The 13,908-nt window shown below is 43.1% G+C and overlaps 1 protein-coding gene across 2 annotated transcripts in view; it reads right to left on the bottom strand.

Moving 5' to 3' along the window:
- Positions 1-1,161: 1,161 nt before the first annotated feature.
- LOC119164453 (uncharacterized) overlaps positions 1,162-13,908 on the bottom strand; it is a 105,416-nt gene continuing 92,669 nt past the window's right edge. For both annotated transcript variants that reach the window (XM_037416642.2, XM_075871766.1), the window contains 3 exons: positions 12,497-12,625; positions 7,582-7,923; positions 1,162-2,733 (listed from right to left, as the gene is read on the bottom strand). In XM_037416642.2, the coding sequence (XP_037272539.1) occupies positions 2,621-2,733; positions 7,582-7,923; positions 12,497-12,625 (584 nt within the window). In that variant the 3' untranslated portion in view covers positions 1,162-2,620. The remainder of the gene's footprint in view (positions 2,734-7,581; positions 7,924-12,496; positions 12,626-13,908) is intronic.

Here is a 13,908-nt window from a genome sequence, read left to right as displayed (position 1 = left end):
TCCCTGTTTAACATTGAGCACTTTCGTTTGCACGAAAGAAGAGAGAATGAAATTGTAGCGTGTGACGAATCTTTCTTACTCCGCTCGTACTGGATGAACTCCGAAAATTCTGAGCTAGTGATTTCGTAAGGCATCAAGCTCTTTTAGTGAATTCATTCCATGGCTACAATTAAAAAAAGCGTTCCAGGGTCCCTTTGACGTTAGCCGCACACATTATTAAGAAATTATTTTACATACTGACCCAACACAGATTCTGATTGATTTGTGGGGCTTAACGTCCCAAAGCCACCATATGATTATGAGAGACGCCGTAGTGGAGGGCTCCGGAAATTTCGACCACCTGGGGTTCTTTAACATGCACCAAAATCTGAGCACACGGGCCTACATTTCCGCCTCCATCGGAAATGCAGCTGCCACCAATACAGATTCTGTCTTCTTCACTGTCATCATTTTGAAAAGAACATCTAAGTGTGTTGAGTAAAAGGATGTAAAACTAATTATAATACAAGCTCCAATATTACCCAAAATAGTTCATTACGGCTACAGTCACAACTACCAGGCCACAAAAACGAAATTCTTCGGCAGTAACATGAGTGTGCACGTAAGCCGTCCAACAAACTAGGACGAGGCTTGTTGCTGAGCTAGTTGGTTCATACTTGAGGAATAAAGAGACACGGCGAAACGAGTACGATGATGAAGTGAAGAAACGTGCTTGTCAGTGCGTTTAATCACTTCGTCCCCGCACTTTTTGCTTCGTGTCTGCTTTTTGCCTGTCGTAGAATCTCTACGTTGTCATCAATACGAAGTCTAATCGTCAAACAATGATCTATTAATACGAAGTCTAATAATAGCCTAAAAACTAAAGATTTTGTGAAATAAGGAAGTGCAATTGGAACTTAAGCCTTAAAGAACCGATAGTTTACCAGTGTTTTTGGTTATCGGACGACATTGCTGGATTATGCAAGAAGCGTGAATAACTTAATCGCAAAATATTTATTTCTGCAGAACTTATGAGCTTCCTGCAACGAAAAGCAACTGAAAGCCGCATTTCGATAAAAATAGGAGTTACGTTGTCTAAAATACATGTCATTTACGCTGTGAGGGCAGTCACGTAAAAAAGGAACTCAACTTCTGTAACAAAAACAGACAGAGACGCAACTCCTGCAGCAACACAGTTCTGCATTCTGCATACTTGTACATTCGTACAGTGTCCGAACTAAAAATCGTCTGTGTTTTCATAAAAATGTCATCTGTGAGGGCAACGAAGTACCGTATTGGCAAAACAAAACCGCATGAAAGACCGGACGAAAGGCACACAGCCACAAGAATAATGCTGGACTACCAATCAAGGTCTGTAGTTCAGCACTAGTCTTATCATTGTGTGTTTTTGTCGCGTATCACGTGCCGATTTATTTCGCAAATGTTGCACCAGCTTGCCCTGACATAAACACTGCTAAACATACCTTACTGTGCACCAGGAGAGAACACTCAATACAAAGTGTGAAAGAAAGAAAAATAGAATAAAATACGTTTTGTGTCCAATATTGACGCATCGTTTACCAAAAGGTTTAGGTTTTGATTCAAAGAAACACTTAAAACAGGTTAGAAGTATTGATGAAAGTCAGTTGGCATGGATAACATATCGTAAAAAGCGCAAAGAAATAACGAAGAATTGATCGAATAGACAGGACAGCACTCGTCCTCTTGTGTTCTTCATGCGTGTTTTCCTGTTTGTGTTTATAATAAATGATCCTTAGAAACACCTTATTGAACTTTTTGCCAGGGCTTCACACAATGCTTTCATTTCTTTCAAGTCCTTCTTGATGAAACAATTTCTGAAAATCGCAGCATGAAATAACAACCGATCACATTCGCGCAGTGAAGCCATGCAACCTGAAAGCACCTGGCGTTGTCTACATCAACCACAATCACGTGTAATGACAAATACATAGCTTATATGTGCCTTTCCGTATTCGCTCGGTGGGGTGCTCACAATTATCCAAAAAACAAACACAAGTAGTCGGCAGGTATTGACATACTCCGCCATTTTTCTGAGATCTATTCTAGGTTACCGGTATACAAAAGAAGTCGTAGACACCATGGAAGTGACATGACACAGAAAACTGTCTTTTCATATTTTTTTGCCCTTCTATGGTGCTTAAACAATTTTTGTACTTCGGCAAGCTTGTACGAACTAGCCCAAAATAAGTATTACTAAGTGGCCATAAGCTTCAGCGTCTGCGAAATTGGCTCTCGCAACATTTGCATTCAGTGCTAAAGTATAAGAAGTTAAGACGCACTACTGCCACCACCGGAAAAGTTGACTCGGGCATATTCATCTCGATGAATTCGCGACTTTGCAGTGAGTCACGCCAGGTGTACAAAATGTGTGATCGTGAAGTGTGCTTTTTTCATTGCGCAGTAGTTGGATGTGAGCTACCTGTTGCACAGTCACGCGTTATAGCTGCATATTGTTAACTGCCACTGACTACCGGATATGTTGTATGGATGTTTCAATGTCAATGCTCCTGGGGTTTAGGGCGCCGAATTATCTTCTTGTCGGCTAGCTTAGTTCAATGCATGACGCCGTAATAATGAGCAAAGTATTTGAGAAAATTGTTCATCGTGAGCTCTCTGAGCAAGGGTACAGACTGTAGTCGACACGAAACTGTGTGCGCTGGTCGACGCCGTCACTGCTGACGATGTAGAAAACCAGGGGGCCTTGGACGGACACTGAAAAGAAAATGGTTGTCAGCTTTACAACGGGAAGGGTGCACGAAACAAAAGTTTCAGCAAAAAAAAAAAAAGTTACCCCTTTGCGACACGCATAACGACTGAACGTCTGTGAATACGGAAAGTTTGCATAATTTTTATTGTATTTCTTGTATTTGGGAAACTATATGAGAAAGACATAATTTGATCGCAAGGTTAGGGAGGTCCACAATAAAGCAAGTAAAGTTGTTAAAATAGTTCACAGTGTATTTCGTACAGATACACTCAATTACAACGTGAGTAAATGTCTCATTATACTGATATTAGTAATGCCGCACTTCTCCATAAAACGAGTGACAGGGCACACTCACATTATATGAGATCTTCTGACGGCAAGCATTCCAAACAGCTAGGGCAAAAAGCATTTTGTAAGTCTTAACGAAATGCCCCACATACTACGTCTAATTAAACACGGTGCATGCCTTTGCCAAGGGGTTCCTGTGTTGCAAAATACTTCAGTCTCAAGAGAGGGGGAAGACGTTTAGGTAGAATTGTTTAGTTCTGTGTTAACGCAGTGTTCATGTTCTTCTTGTTGCGAATAGTTCAAAGAAATGGCAATAACAAGTGGCATCTCGAAATGAGGAATCCGTGTCTTAAAATGTCATGCAGAATAAAAATATTCAAAGTAATGTAGTGAGCTAAGTGATGAATGAGTCTTGAAAGCTGTTCCCTCGCCATGTCATATCGTTCGTCGGTGGTCATCGCAACCCGGACTTCATTGTCGGAAAAGGTTACCACGTTGGGCCACCTTATGTCAATTTTTCTACTTCTTAGGCCGGTGGCCGTAGGACAAGTCTTGGCTCCTTTTTGCTAGTCTCCTGTTGCCTCAATTTGAACCAGATCAGCGTTAGCTTGTGATTTCACAACCGTTTACGCTCGAGTATGTCGTATTATTACATGGCGAAAAAAGTGTTTCGCGCTCCTAAAAATTTATTTTAGAGTTTAGAACACAAACGAACAAGGAGTTTTTTTTTTTTTGCCCAAGTGGCGGTGAACGGAGAAAAACTTGCAGCGCGTCAAATTTCGCAGACCACCTACTGGTGAAATAAAAGTTCGTCTGACCGACTGACCTAATTGTGAACGCGACTTTCAACTGCCATTGCAGGTGAACTGGACAACAGAAAACGCTCTGTAATTGTGGTGGCCTGCACTGGTCAGCATTAGAAATCCGATATTTCACGAACTGCTTTTGTCGTTTTTTTTAGAAGGTATAGGAACATAACAGTAGTAAGTAGTGGCGCTCCAGCATCTTCAGAAAGGCAATTGCGGGAGGTGTTGAAAATTATGCTTCAATAACAACTATGGTTTTAGGAACATTCATGCAGTACTGTTTTTATTGTCTCTGATACTTTTATGCTTTTAAGAAAAGCCACGCAAGATGCATAAAGGGAATGTTAGTTGTGCAATAGCACAAAATGCGTGGCCGTTCTCCACGGAATGGTTGCTAGTCTACATTTTATGCTTTAATCTCAGAAACTACTGTTTCAAAAGGTTTTGAAGAACATTTCTACCAAAAGGGTCTTCAATTCAGTCATTTTAACAATGCTGTCAAGTTTGTCTTTGCATTTGTAACTACTTATGGTTATTTTTACTGCCCTTGGTTGAAGTCGGCTACCTTAAGAGTAGCTTTTCCTATTTCTTGCCTATCTCTTCTTACGACCTGACCACCATGCTGTGCGACCATACATCGGGTTTCATCAAATGCAGTCGCTGAAATAGACTGCTCTATTTAACTAAGTTTACTGTTAAATCTGTTTATTGTCATTTAAACTACTTTATGTACATCTATGAGAGCTGTCTTTCTGTGACTTCAATGTCCAGCCTTGGATACGCTCATGGCTGCTTTTATGCAGTTTCATTACCCCAGCCAATCAATTCACCTGTTCGGACTCTATGAATGATCTTACGGGACTTGAAGAAATAGAGTCGGCTTCTTAGAAGAAGCTCGCTTACCTGAAAATTGTCGAACACTTTTTTAAAGTGAGCAGTATGGGGACTACAGAAACATAGAAACAGGCAATCCGTACATAACAAATTTTCAAAGCTGATATCATAGTTTCAGGAGTGTTGTTAATTCCGTGGCATTATGACAGTAAATGTATAAAGGAATGGTGGTGAAAGTGGCCGTGGAATAACGAATAGTCAAGTATATCATCTGTACGAGAACAGTACCAACGAAAGTGTTCATTTCAACTATTCAGACTGTCTTGAACATATTCCAGCTGTATTACCAGGAGATCCGCTGGGCCCTTTATTTAGGCCCTTATTCTGCATCATATTAGTCGATGCAATACAGGAGGACATCCCAGAGTAAAAGCAGGTTAAGTAAGATGCACATCTCAGTACATGTTTAAGAATTTTTCAAACGAGAATGTGAACTAACACAAAAAGAGGAAACGAAGAAAAAATTGCTGCATAACCCCAAAGTGAATGATGATGATGGGGCGAAGCAGTGTACTTTGGATCGGGATTTGTGGCCTTATATTTTGTTCTAATTAACACTCTTTTACTTTGTTCTTTTTGTTCTGTCTTATGCGTGAACTCATGAGTAAATATCTATGTTGTTGCGGTGTTGTAGACTTTTATTTTCTTTCTTCTGGTTAACAGCCTTTTGTTAACCCTTTCGTTGTTCACAGATGTTTCGGTTTATTCATATATAGTAGACGTTGTTGCATAACTACCTTAATGGTGCGGTGGTCTTCTCTTTTTGTTCTGCTTGAGATATTTTTTTATTTTTACTCATGTTAATTTTTTGCTTTGTCAATGTTTTAATTATTGGGTGGTTGAACGCCGGCGTTTTAACGATGTTGTTGCCTCATATTTTTTTTAAACCACATGCGTAATATGTACGCTTTGCACACGTTATTGCGCACATGTGTTTCACACCTGCACTTCGACTAAAGACAACAACGAGGCGAGCCTTGAAGACAATGGTCGGGCATCGTGCGACCCTACCATAAGGTGCTTCGCCCCTGAAAAAATGAACGGCATATCGACTAAGTGAATAATGATGGAGGAGCTTGCTAGGAGGTGCACGGGGCGTTTATAGGCGAGACCGTTTTTGTAGGAAGGCTTGTTGATGAGCCAGCGCGTGACGTGTACGTCGAAAGCAGCGTTCTTGGGCACGTTACGCGGCTGGCACTGTGCAGTGCTGCCCACGTTGATCGGCACGTAAACTCTTTATGCCTCTTTATGCCACCCTGGCCGCTGACCTGAGTGAAATGCCTAAGGCTCATAAATGTGGGATAATCAAGGTCAACAGTAGAAGTGCATCCGACAGGCTGGCTGACGTTTCGATAGGAGGACCTATCTTTGCCAATGACGCCATGTCATCCTTGGCGTGTTAGTCAAGTCGCCTTTGACAAAGATAGGTCCTCCTACCGAAACGTCGGCCAGCCTGTCGGAGGCACTTCCTCAGTTCACCCCGATATTTTTTTTTATCCCCCTACGTGTTTCCGTCTGTCGGCTCCAATAAATGTTCTAATAAATGGCAGACGTGGAGCTATCAGGCATTCCTCAATGGGGTCGAGAGCAGGCAGGTGAGGGAGCTCGGGATGATATCGGCACCGGTGCGTAACACTCATCGTAGAAGCGTGTTACGTGCTGCCGTTCCTACGAAGCGACGATAACAAAGTGGACGTAGTCGCGAGATGAAAAGCGCGCGGTTTATCCAAAACCGACGACGACGACGATGATGATAGGTGGCTGTTCCCTTAAGAATCGGGTGGTCACAGATATTGTGACCTAGCCAGTGAAAAAAAAAAAACAATGGATGGATGGATGGATGGATGGATGGATGGATGGATGGATGGATGGATGGATGGATGGATGGATGGATGGATGGATGGATGGATGGATGGATGGATGGATGGATGGATGGATGGATGTGGCTGTACCCTTTAGATCAGGCGGCGGCTAACGCCACCTAGCCATGATACTTAGTGAACTAACCATTAGATTTATCTTTTTTCCCCTTTAAATAGTGAGGTTGAGGATTCGTACTTTGCAGTGAAGGGCTTAATTTTCACTCGTGCTTTGACTTTAGCCACCAATCAGATACCCTCCTTCTAGTTAAGTCTACCCGCTTAAAGTCTATTTTGCCCTCCCTGTCCCTAAACCACAGTGCTTTGAAAAACTCTGCGCCATCATCCTGAACTATAGGGTGAAGCCCTTCACAGAACATTATCAAGTGTTCGGCAGTTTCTTCTTCCTCTCCACACGCACTGCATACTGTGTCTACCCCTTCGTATTTGGCCCGATATGTCTTTGTTCGCAACACTCCCGTCCTGGCCTCAAACAGTAGAGAACTACCCCGAGTATTATCAGAGATCCTTTCCTTGGCAACGCCTTGGGTGGCGTCACGCCATCTAGAGAGCATTGCTGGAATCACCGGAGCAGTGACCATGCGCTGCGACTCGAGAAGTGCACAGTGCCAACACTCATGCGCACGCCGGTAGACGCCAGACCGGGCGCAAGCTCTACGAGCAAGCTCCTAAAGATCGATACAATCAGTAGTTGTTCGGCAGATATTCAACATAACATTGCAGTACAACAACAGCTGTAGTACACCCATGTTGCCAAATAAACCTCAACTTTACTGCTTCTGCTCCTTGTTGTTTGTGTTCCCTTAATGTACTTCCTAAATAAACATGAAGGCCACATTTACAAACCAACCTGACATATCTTTCGCCAACCTAGTGGGTGTTTCTGAGCTCTAAACGCGCCTTAAAGGCACAAGAACAAAAACGAAAATAAGAGATATGGTTAGTTTGTGAATGAAGGCCCCAATAATTAAAGAGGCGAACTCACTGTGTAGGATGACCGTTCTGTTGCCGCCGCATATTCTGACGGGCGCGGCCAGACCTCTCCGGCTGTCGTATCCGGGCGGCAGCTGGATGAAGTTGCTCCGACACTCCTGCTCCGCGCCGACCCCACCGTCGTCGTTGCCGGCGTCTCCACGGCGGGTCGCGGCGGCTGGCGAGTACCCAGAGACGGTGCGTATCTTGAGAGATATGGCTTGCAGCCAGCTGGGGCGCGCGATGCAGACGGCGTAGTTGAGGGCGCGCACGAAGTGCAGGGCCTCCTCGGTGTACGCAAAACTTCGAAAGGAGCCTCGGCAACTGCCGTGATGCTGCAAGCAACCGGGCTGAGCTGCGAAGACGGAGAGAAACGCACAGTTAAGGAAACACGATGGGCAGTTCATTGTTGAATGTTAGATCGCATTAAATCAATTTTTAATATTTATTGCCAGGATCCAGTGTCAACGCCACAATACCATTATGAGGCACGCCTTAGTCGCAGAGTTTCCTATAAATACACAAGAGGGAACTCTGGCGCCAGTGCCTTTGGCAGCTCTGACGCGTGGCGCTTTAGCAAGCGTGGGAATGATGGCTGGCACACGGATTTGTCTAATGCTTCTACTTTCGGCTTCGGTTGGCTCCCTGTGGCTTGGAGCTGCTTTTTCACGAGATGACAGTTAGCATAGGTTTAGCAATTACCCTTCACCACTTTAACCTTTTAGGCTCACCAATTCAAATCGGGTCACAAAGTTCAGTACACTTTGTTCTTTTAATGCAAACTAAACAAACCCATTGCAGTAAACAAAGCTACAAGTGTGCGTGAAGCCCACAAGCACGAACACTAGGAAAATTCGTGTACTATACCTATTATTCCCATGGTCGCTGAACAATCACAGCACCAGAGGTCCCTGTAGTTAATTTTAGCCGGTAGCGCCCGTAGTAACGCGGATGGCTCCAGAAATTTCGACCACCTCCATGGTGTTGTTTAACGTGCTCCTATATGCAAGCACACGGTGTTCTAGCACTTTGCGTTCCCCTATGAAAACAATGTTGGTGCTATAAGACAGGATAGCTAGTTAGCCATTTAGCTATCAGCCGTTATTTAGCCATCATTTAGCTATTTTAGCTAACATTACCCATCATGCTGCCAGTACTATCTGACGATCACAATAATATATTTGGCACTGGTAGCATCGAAGTAATTAGCGTATAGTCGAGGTCGAATGTCTCGCTTGAAAGCCCTGTCAGCACTGCCTTCATCAGCACACTGCCGTTCTGCATTTATTGTGATAAGTTGGACAGCCCACGTCACTATCATTTCCGATTGAAAGTGTTTGCTGCACTTTTTCGATTTCATTTCCGCTTACATACACATATAAAGTATGAAATAAAGTGTTTGTGATTTCCGAGTGCAAAGTCTTCGAATATGTATTTTTCTGAATTCGTGTTATTTCATAGCACTCATATAACGCCTCAGCGTCGTTAGTGTACCGCTTATGCAAGGTCAATTAGCACGACAGTAATGGTACACTGCACGAGACGACTGCACCCTCTTATCCTGCACCGCAATCACGTGACCCTAATGTACATTGTGATGTTCATTTTTCAAACTTTGCTGTATGAGGCACCAATAATGTAAGTGCAGGCCTATTATACCCCCGAAATTGGAATACGCTGCTGCCATCTGGAACCCCCATCGGACATATATCGTTAGTGCTTTTTAATCACTTCAGAATTTTGTCACAACATTCACTCATTTTTTATATTCATATAGGGTCAGCATTTTCCTCCTAAAGGCAGAATCAAACTTGTCGTTCCTCTCCTCTCGTCGTCCCGTTGTCACTCCATCTCTTTTCTTCACAAGTTGCTACACAGCTCGCCGAACCACCCCCCTTACATCACGCCATCATCGTCACGCGCATCACTGCGCACCAGCCATCATCTGCATGTAACTCGTTAACTCGTCCACGAACACGAACTGTAAGATTTAGAGCTTCATCTTTTTTTTTTTCCCTGAAGGTGCCAAAGACTGGAATGACCTGCCTCGCCATGCTGCTACGAGAAGTCATACGGAATATTCGGTCACGTTGCCAACATGTATCACCCCATAACACCTGCTTTTACTTTCACTATTATTTTAAGCACCTCTTATTTACTGCACCAAAACGGGGTCTTAACGAAATAAAATGAAATAAAATTAGATGAAATAAAGCTGTTACGTCCCCGTCGTTTGTCGCGTGTTATAAGGCTTCTAGAGTTGCTGTATCATAGTGATAGCAAATGAGCTCTTCATTTCTCTCATATTAACGTGAGGCTAATTAGATAAAGGAGTTAATGGGTTTAGAGAAGTAATTCAGACTTGTAAGAATTCTTTTTATACCGAAAATAATAGACGCAAGAAAGATGGATCAAGAAACAGTGTTCAAACCTCCCTCACCAGCTGATGTGATACCACCCCGTGAATTGTGCACACAGGAATGGCTAAAGTAGACTACGAGATATGGTTACCGATACCGAAGAATAAAGTTGTTGAGCAATGACGACTGCAGAAGAGGCTGGGCGGTCACCAAGCTGCCATTCGGCGTTCCATCAAATTTCCTCATTTCAAAGTTAAAATATAATAGTTGAAGGCAGCGCAATTGATTGATTGATTGATTTATTGCATGTCTGAATAATTGATTTACATAAACTAAATTTTCTTGAAGCGGACAGCGCTAGCGATGCCGGTCAATGATATACATGCGACAGAAAAAGAGAGATGACATGAAAAAAAAAACAAATATTAGATATGCTGAGTCCGATTGACAAACCTGCAGTGGGGAATGAATAAAAACGAATAAAGAATTAGGATGGGGAAAGAAGTTGATGCTTTGTACCGGCACCAGCACCCATGAAAAGGCCTTAGATCACGTGTTCTGCAGTGTTCTTCATCACAGACACTCACCAGCGACCATGTTGGTGCATGATGACATGTCGTTTTCAGAGCAGAAAAATTTCTAATTGCAGCATCACTCGGAAATGATGCTATTGCAGAGGAATTCGTGTGGGTGAGGCCGAATGTGATGCGAAATCAAATAGTGAGAACTGGGTGTTGGGTTCTGGGCTGACGAGTGGCACAAAACAGAAATAGAGCAGCAAGTCTGGCGAACGGGTGTTGTCTCTGTTTCTCTCTCTGCACTAGTCATGATGAGTATATTTTTCCGGCGTCTCAGTGATTTTTTTTTTGCACGAGTGGTTTATTGCATGTGAGGTCTGCGGAATCTCGCAAGGTGGCGTAAGGATTACAAAAGGGATAACTAACGACAGATCGACGCAGGGGCACAAGGAAAACTTTATTTGCAAAGCACCTTAGTGGATCGACTTGTCGGCATCTCCTGTGCTTACGGCGTGTCATGTAGTTACGGTTGATGATAGAAATGTGCATAGAGCTTCCTGAAACTAACTAGAGGGGACTCGGAGGCTGCGATCGTTCAGCAACCTCGGGAATGATGGGTAGTACATGGATTTGCCAGTGTTCGTACTTGCGGGAGGCGAATCACACTTGTGGCTTTGTTTGTTTCGCTGTTTCGGTTTTGTTCCGGAATAAAAGAAAGAACCCTTTTGAGCTTTGCGGCACGATTTGAAATAGAAAGCCTAAAAAAATAAGGTGGTGAAGCGCAACTGCTGAACATTTGCTTATTTTTGTTTCGTAAGGAACAGCTCCATGCCGCACGAACACACACGGAGCCAGAAGTACAAAGTTTAGGCAAATCCGTGTGCTACCCATCATTTTTATGCTCTATGAGGTGCCGTGTGTTGCAGCTCCCATAAACACTAGCGCCAGAGTTCCCTCTAGAGTATATTTAGGAAACAATATGAAAAGTATGCGCCACACTGTAAGTCCGACTACTCGTCACTGGTTCACTAAAAAATGAAGAAGGCGCAAATTTAGCCCAACAAATAACTGACGACGTTAACGGAGCAGAAACGACCCTTTCTGCATGCCGTAGGAATTGAAACCTGGCCCATAAGGTAGCAGAAGAACAAGAAGAATCACCTCAGGGTAACGTGCACTCTTACGCAGTTTTCCGAGGCTGTCCGTGAAACGGGAACATCTTTCCCCACCTCCCCGTTTTCAGGCTGGGCAGATGTACTGCCTCATCAACAATATATGTCTCTGAAAACACTGCATGAGTCGCCCCTGTCGAGGTATCGGTACAGTGTAGCTGAAACAGTATTCTTTACACGCTTCAATCCTCCCCAGTATTTTTTAAGACAACTGTGTTTCCTGGGATCCTCCAACGCTAAAAGTTTAATCTGTCTTTCCGTCTTGTTTGACCGTCTGTCATTGCCACTCAGAGATAGTTGGACGTCTGGTTCAACGTCCACCATTCTTGATCTGGCGATGGAGTTCATACTTGTATATATTTTCAATGAAGAAAGGTAATGTTGCGCACATTTCGGGTGCGCTATCAATACTCGAGTATTATACAGTGTGGTTGTTATTTTTAGAAAATACACAGAAACTTAATTTCAAAGACTACAGTGTTTATTACGATGCTCTGACAATGCTGCCCTATGAAGGAATATAACGAGTGTTTCTCACGCTCAGCTACAACGAGAGTAACCATACATGCTCCCTACAGTTACTCCAGCTAAAACAACATAATGCTGACACCTACCGTGCAGTAGCTTTCCAATCTAAAATACTTTCGTTTCTTTAGATTGATGCCAGAGGGCGCCATATTGCACGCAGCGTAGAGTGCCTCCATATATCTATCTCGATGAACCCGTTCACCTTGAGGCGCTCTATATAACGAAGCAATTCCAGACTGTCCTCTTTCGACGTCCTTCGCAGTTAAGCACGCAGATACGGGGACGATTTTTTTTTTCGAGTAGTAAGCTTCTCATTCTATAAGAGCTTGTCTAGATTGATAGTAGCTTACCCAGCTTCTTACTGCCGCAGCTGTACAGAACGATCCGCACTGACCACCGCCTCTCGAAGCCCGATTTTGGAGTGACCACACTGACGGACAGAAGGCTATGCTCTTCGTTCTCCGGAAAATGCAGAACCACTGTAAAGAACACATGTTTATCAAACCACAACCAGTCATCTACAAATTTCTCAGAAGTCTCTATAAATAACACATTCAGGCAATCTTTTGCGTACGCCAAACTTCACAATCGACAGCCCTGTTGAAGTGTACTTCGAGAGTGGAAGACGGTCAATGCACGCTTCTCAGCGATGTTCCGTTTATTGTTACAATCTTACCAAATAAACGCGGGGACAGCGAAGCAACACAGGACGAGCGCCGACCAACAATCGAAAGTTTTATTGCTTTAACGCGACGTTGTGAAAAATATGCCGATGATCAATTTTCGCAGTTGGTGGGGCCTCCATATTTTTCGCAGTGCAACTTGTCAAAGTGGCCGACTATGCGGGTTTGTGATTCACCATCACCAACAACAAAAAAACAAAAAACAAGGACTTAGAGAACGACAAGCGCAGTATTTCGCCCTAAATGTTTACGCGGAAAGCTGCAACACATATATAATGACAGATAAATATTCTGGAATAAAATACGACAAGAGAAGTCAAACGAAAATATGAAAAAAAAAGCTGTCTGTTTTTAGCTGCCACACTTTGCCACTGCCCTCATCGCTTTGCCAAACTGACCAGTTGCCTATCATTTAACCAATCAAAGCTTTATTTCCAACAATTTATTTCTCAATTTGTGTGGGGCCCTTCAGGCGAAAAGCTGTTGCAAACAGCTTGAGAGTGCCTGAAGGCCCTTTATGGCAGCACGCACATGCAAAGCGTAAAACGACGTAAATTAATAAATGGACATGAGTTGTAATAATAACATACACCTAAGAATATACAAAAATGAGTTTGTGTACAACGGCGGTCATTTGACACAGTTATTGAAAAGCAAAATATCAATACAAGAATGCAAATTCATGTGATCGTTAAAACTATAAGTAAATAGCATTATTATAAAAACAACAGGAATGAATACCATAAAATAAAGAGAGAGAGATGCTTTTAGCAATTGTTTACTAAGTCGACATACTTGTTCTCACAGAGAAGCGTCATGCATCATTGCAAACCAAAAAAAAAAAAGGTGGCTCATCTCTGTCCGGGCTATTTCATGCGCAGCTTTTCAAGAATCGAGAGAAAGAGAAAGATAAAGGAACGACAAGGAGGTTAACCAGGATAAGGTTCTGGCTTGCTACCTTGTGCTTGCGACTGGGAAAAGGGCTGTGAAACAGTAAAGAAGAACAAGAGTTGGTGGCATTAGAGGAAAAAGTAGTGCCTGGAGCACTTTCCATGCACTATAAGAAGCTAGTTCGTCCA

This window comes from Rhipicephalus microplus, chromosome 8 (genome assembly GCF_043290135.1).
Source record: "Rhipicephalus microplus isolate Deutch F79 chromosome 8, USDA_Rmic, whole genome shotgun sequence".
Lineage (NCBI taxonomy): Eukaryota > Metazoa > Arthropoda > Arachnida > Ixodida > Ixodidae > Rhipicephalus > Rhipicephalus microplus.
This window is presented reverse-complemented; position numbering and strand designations above follow the sequence as displayed.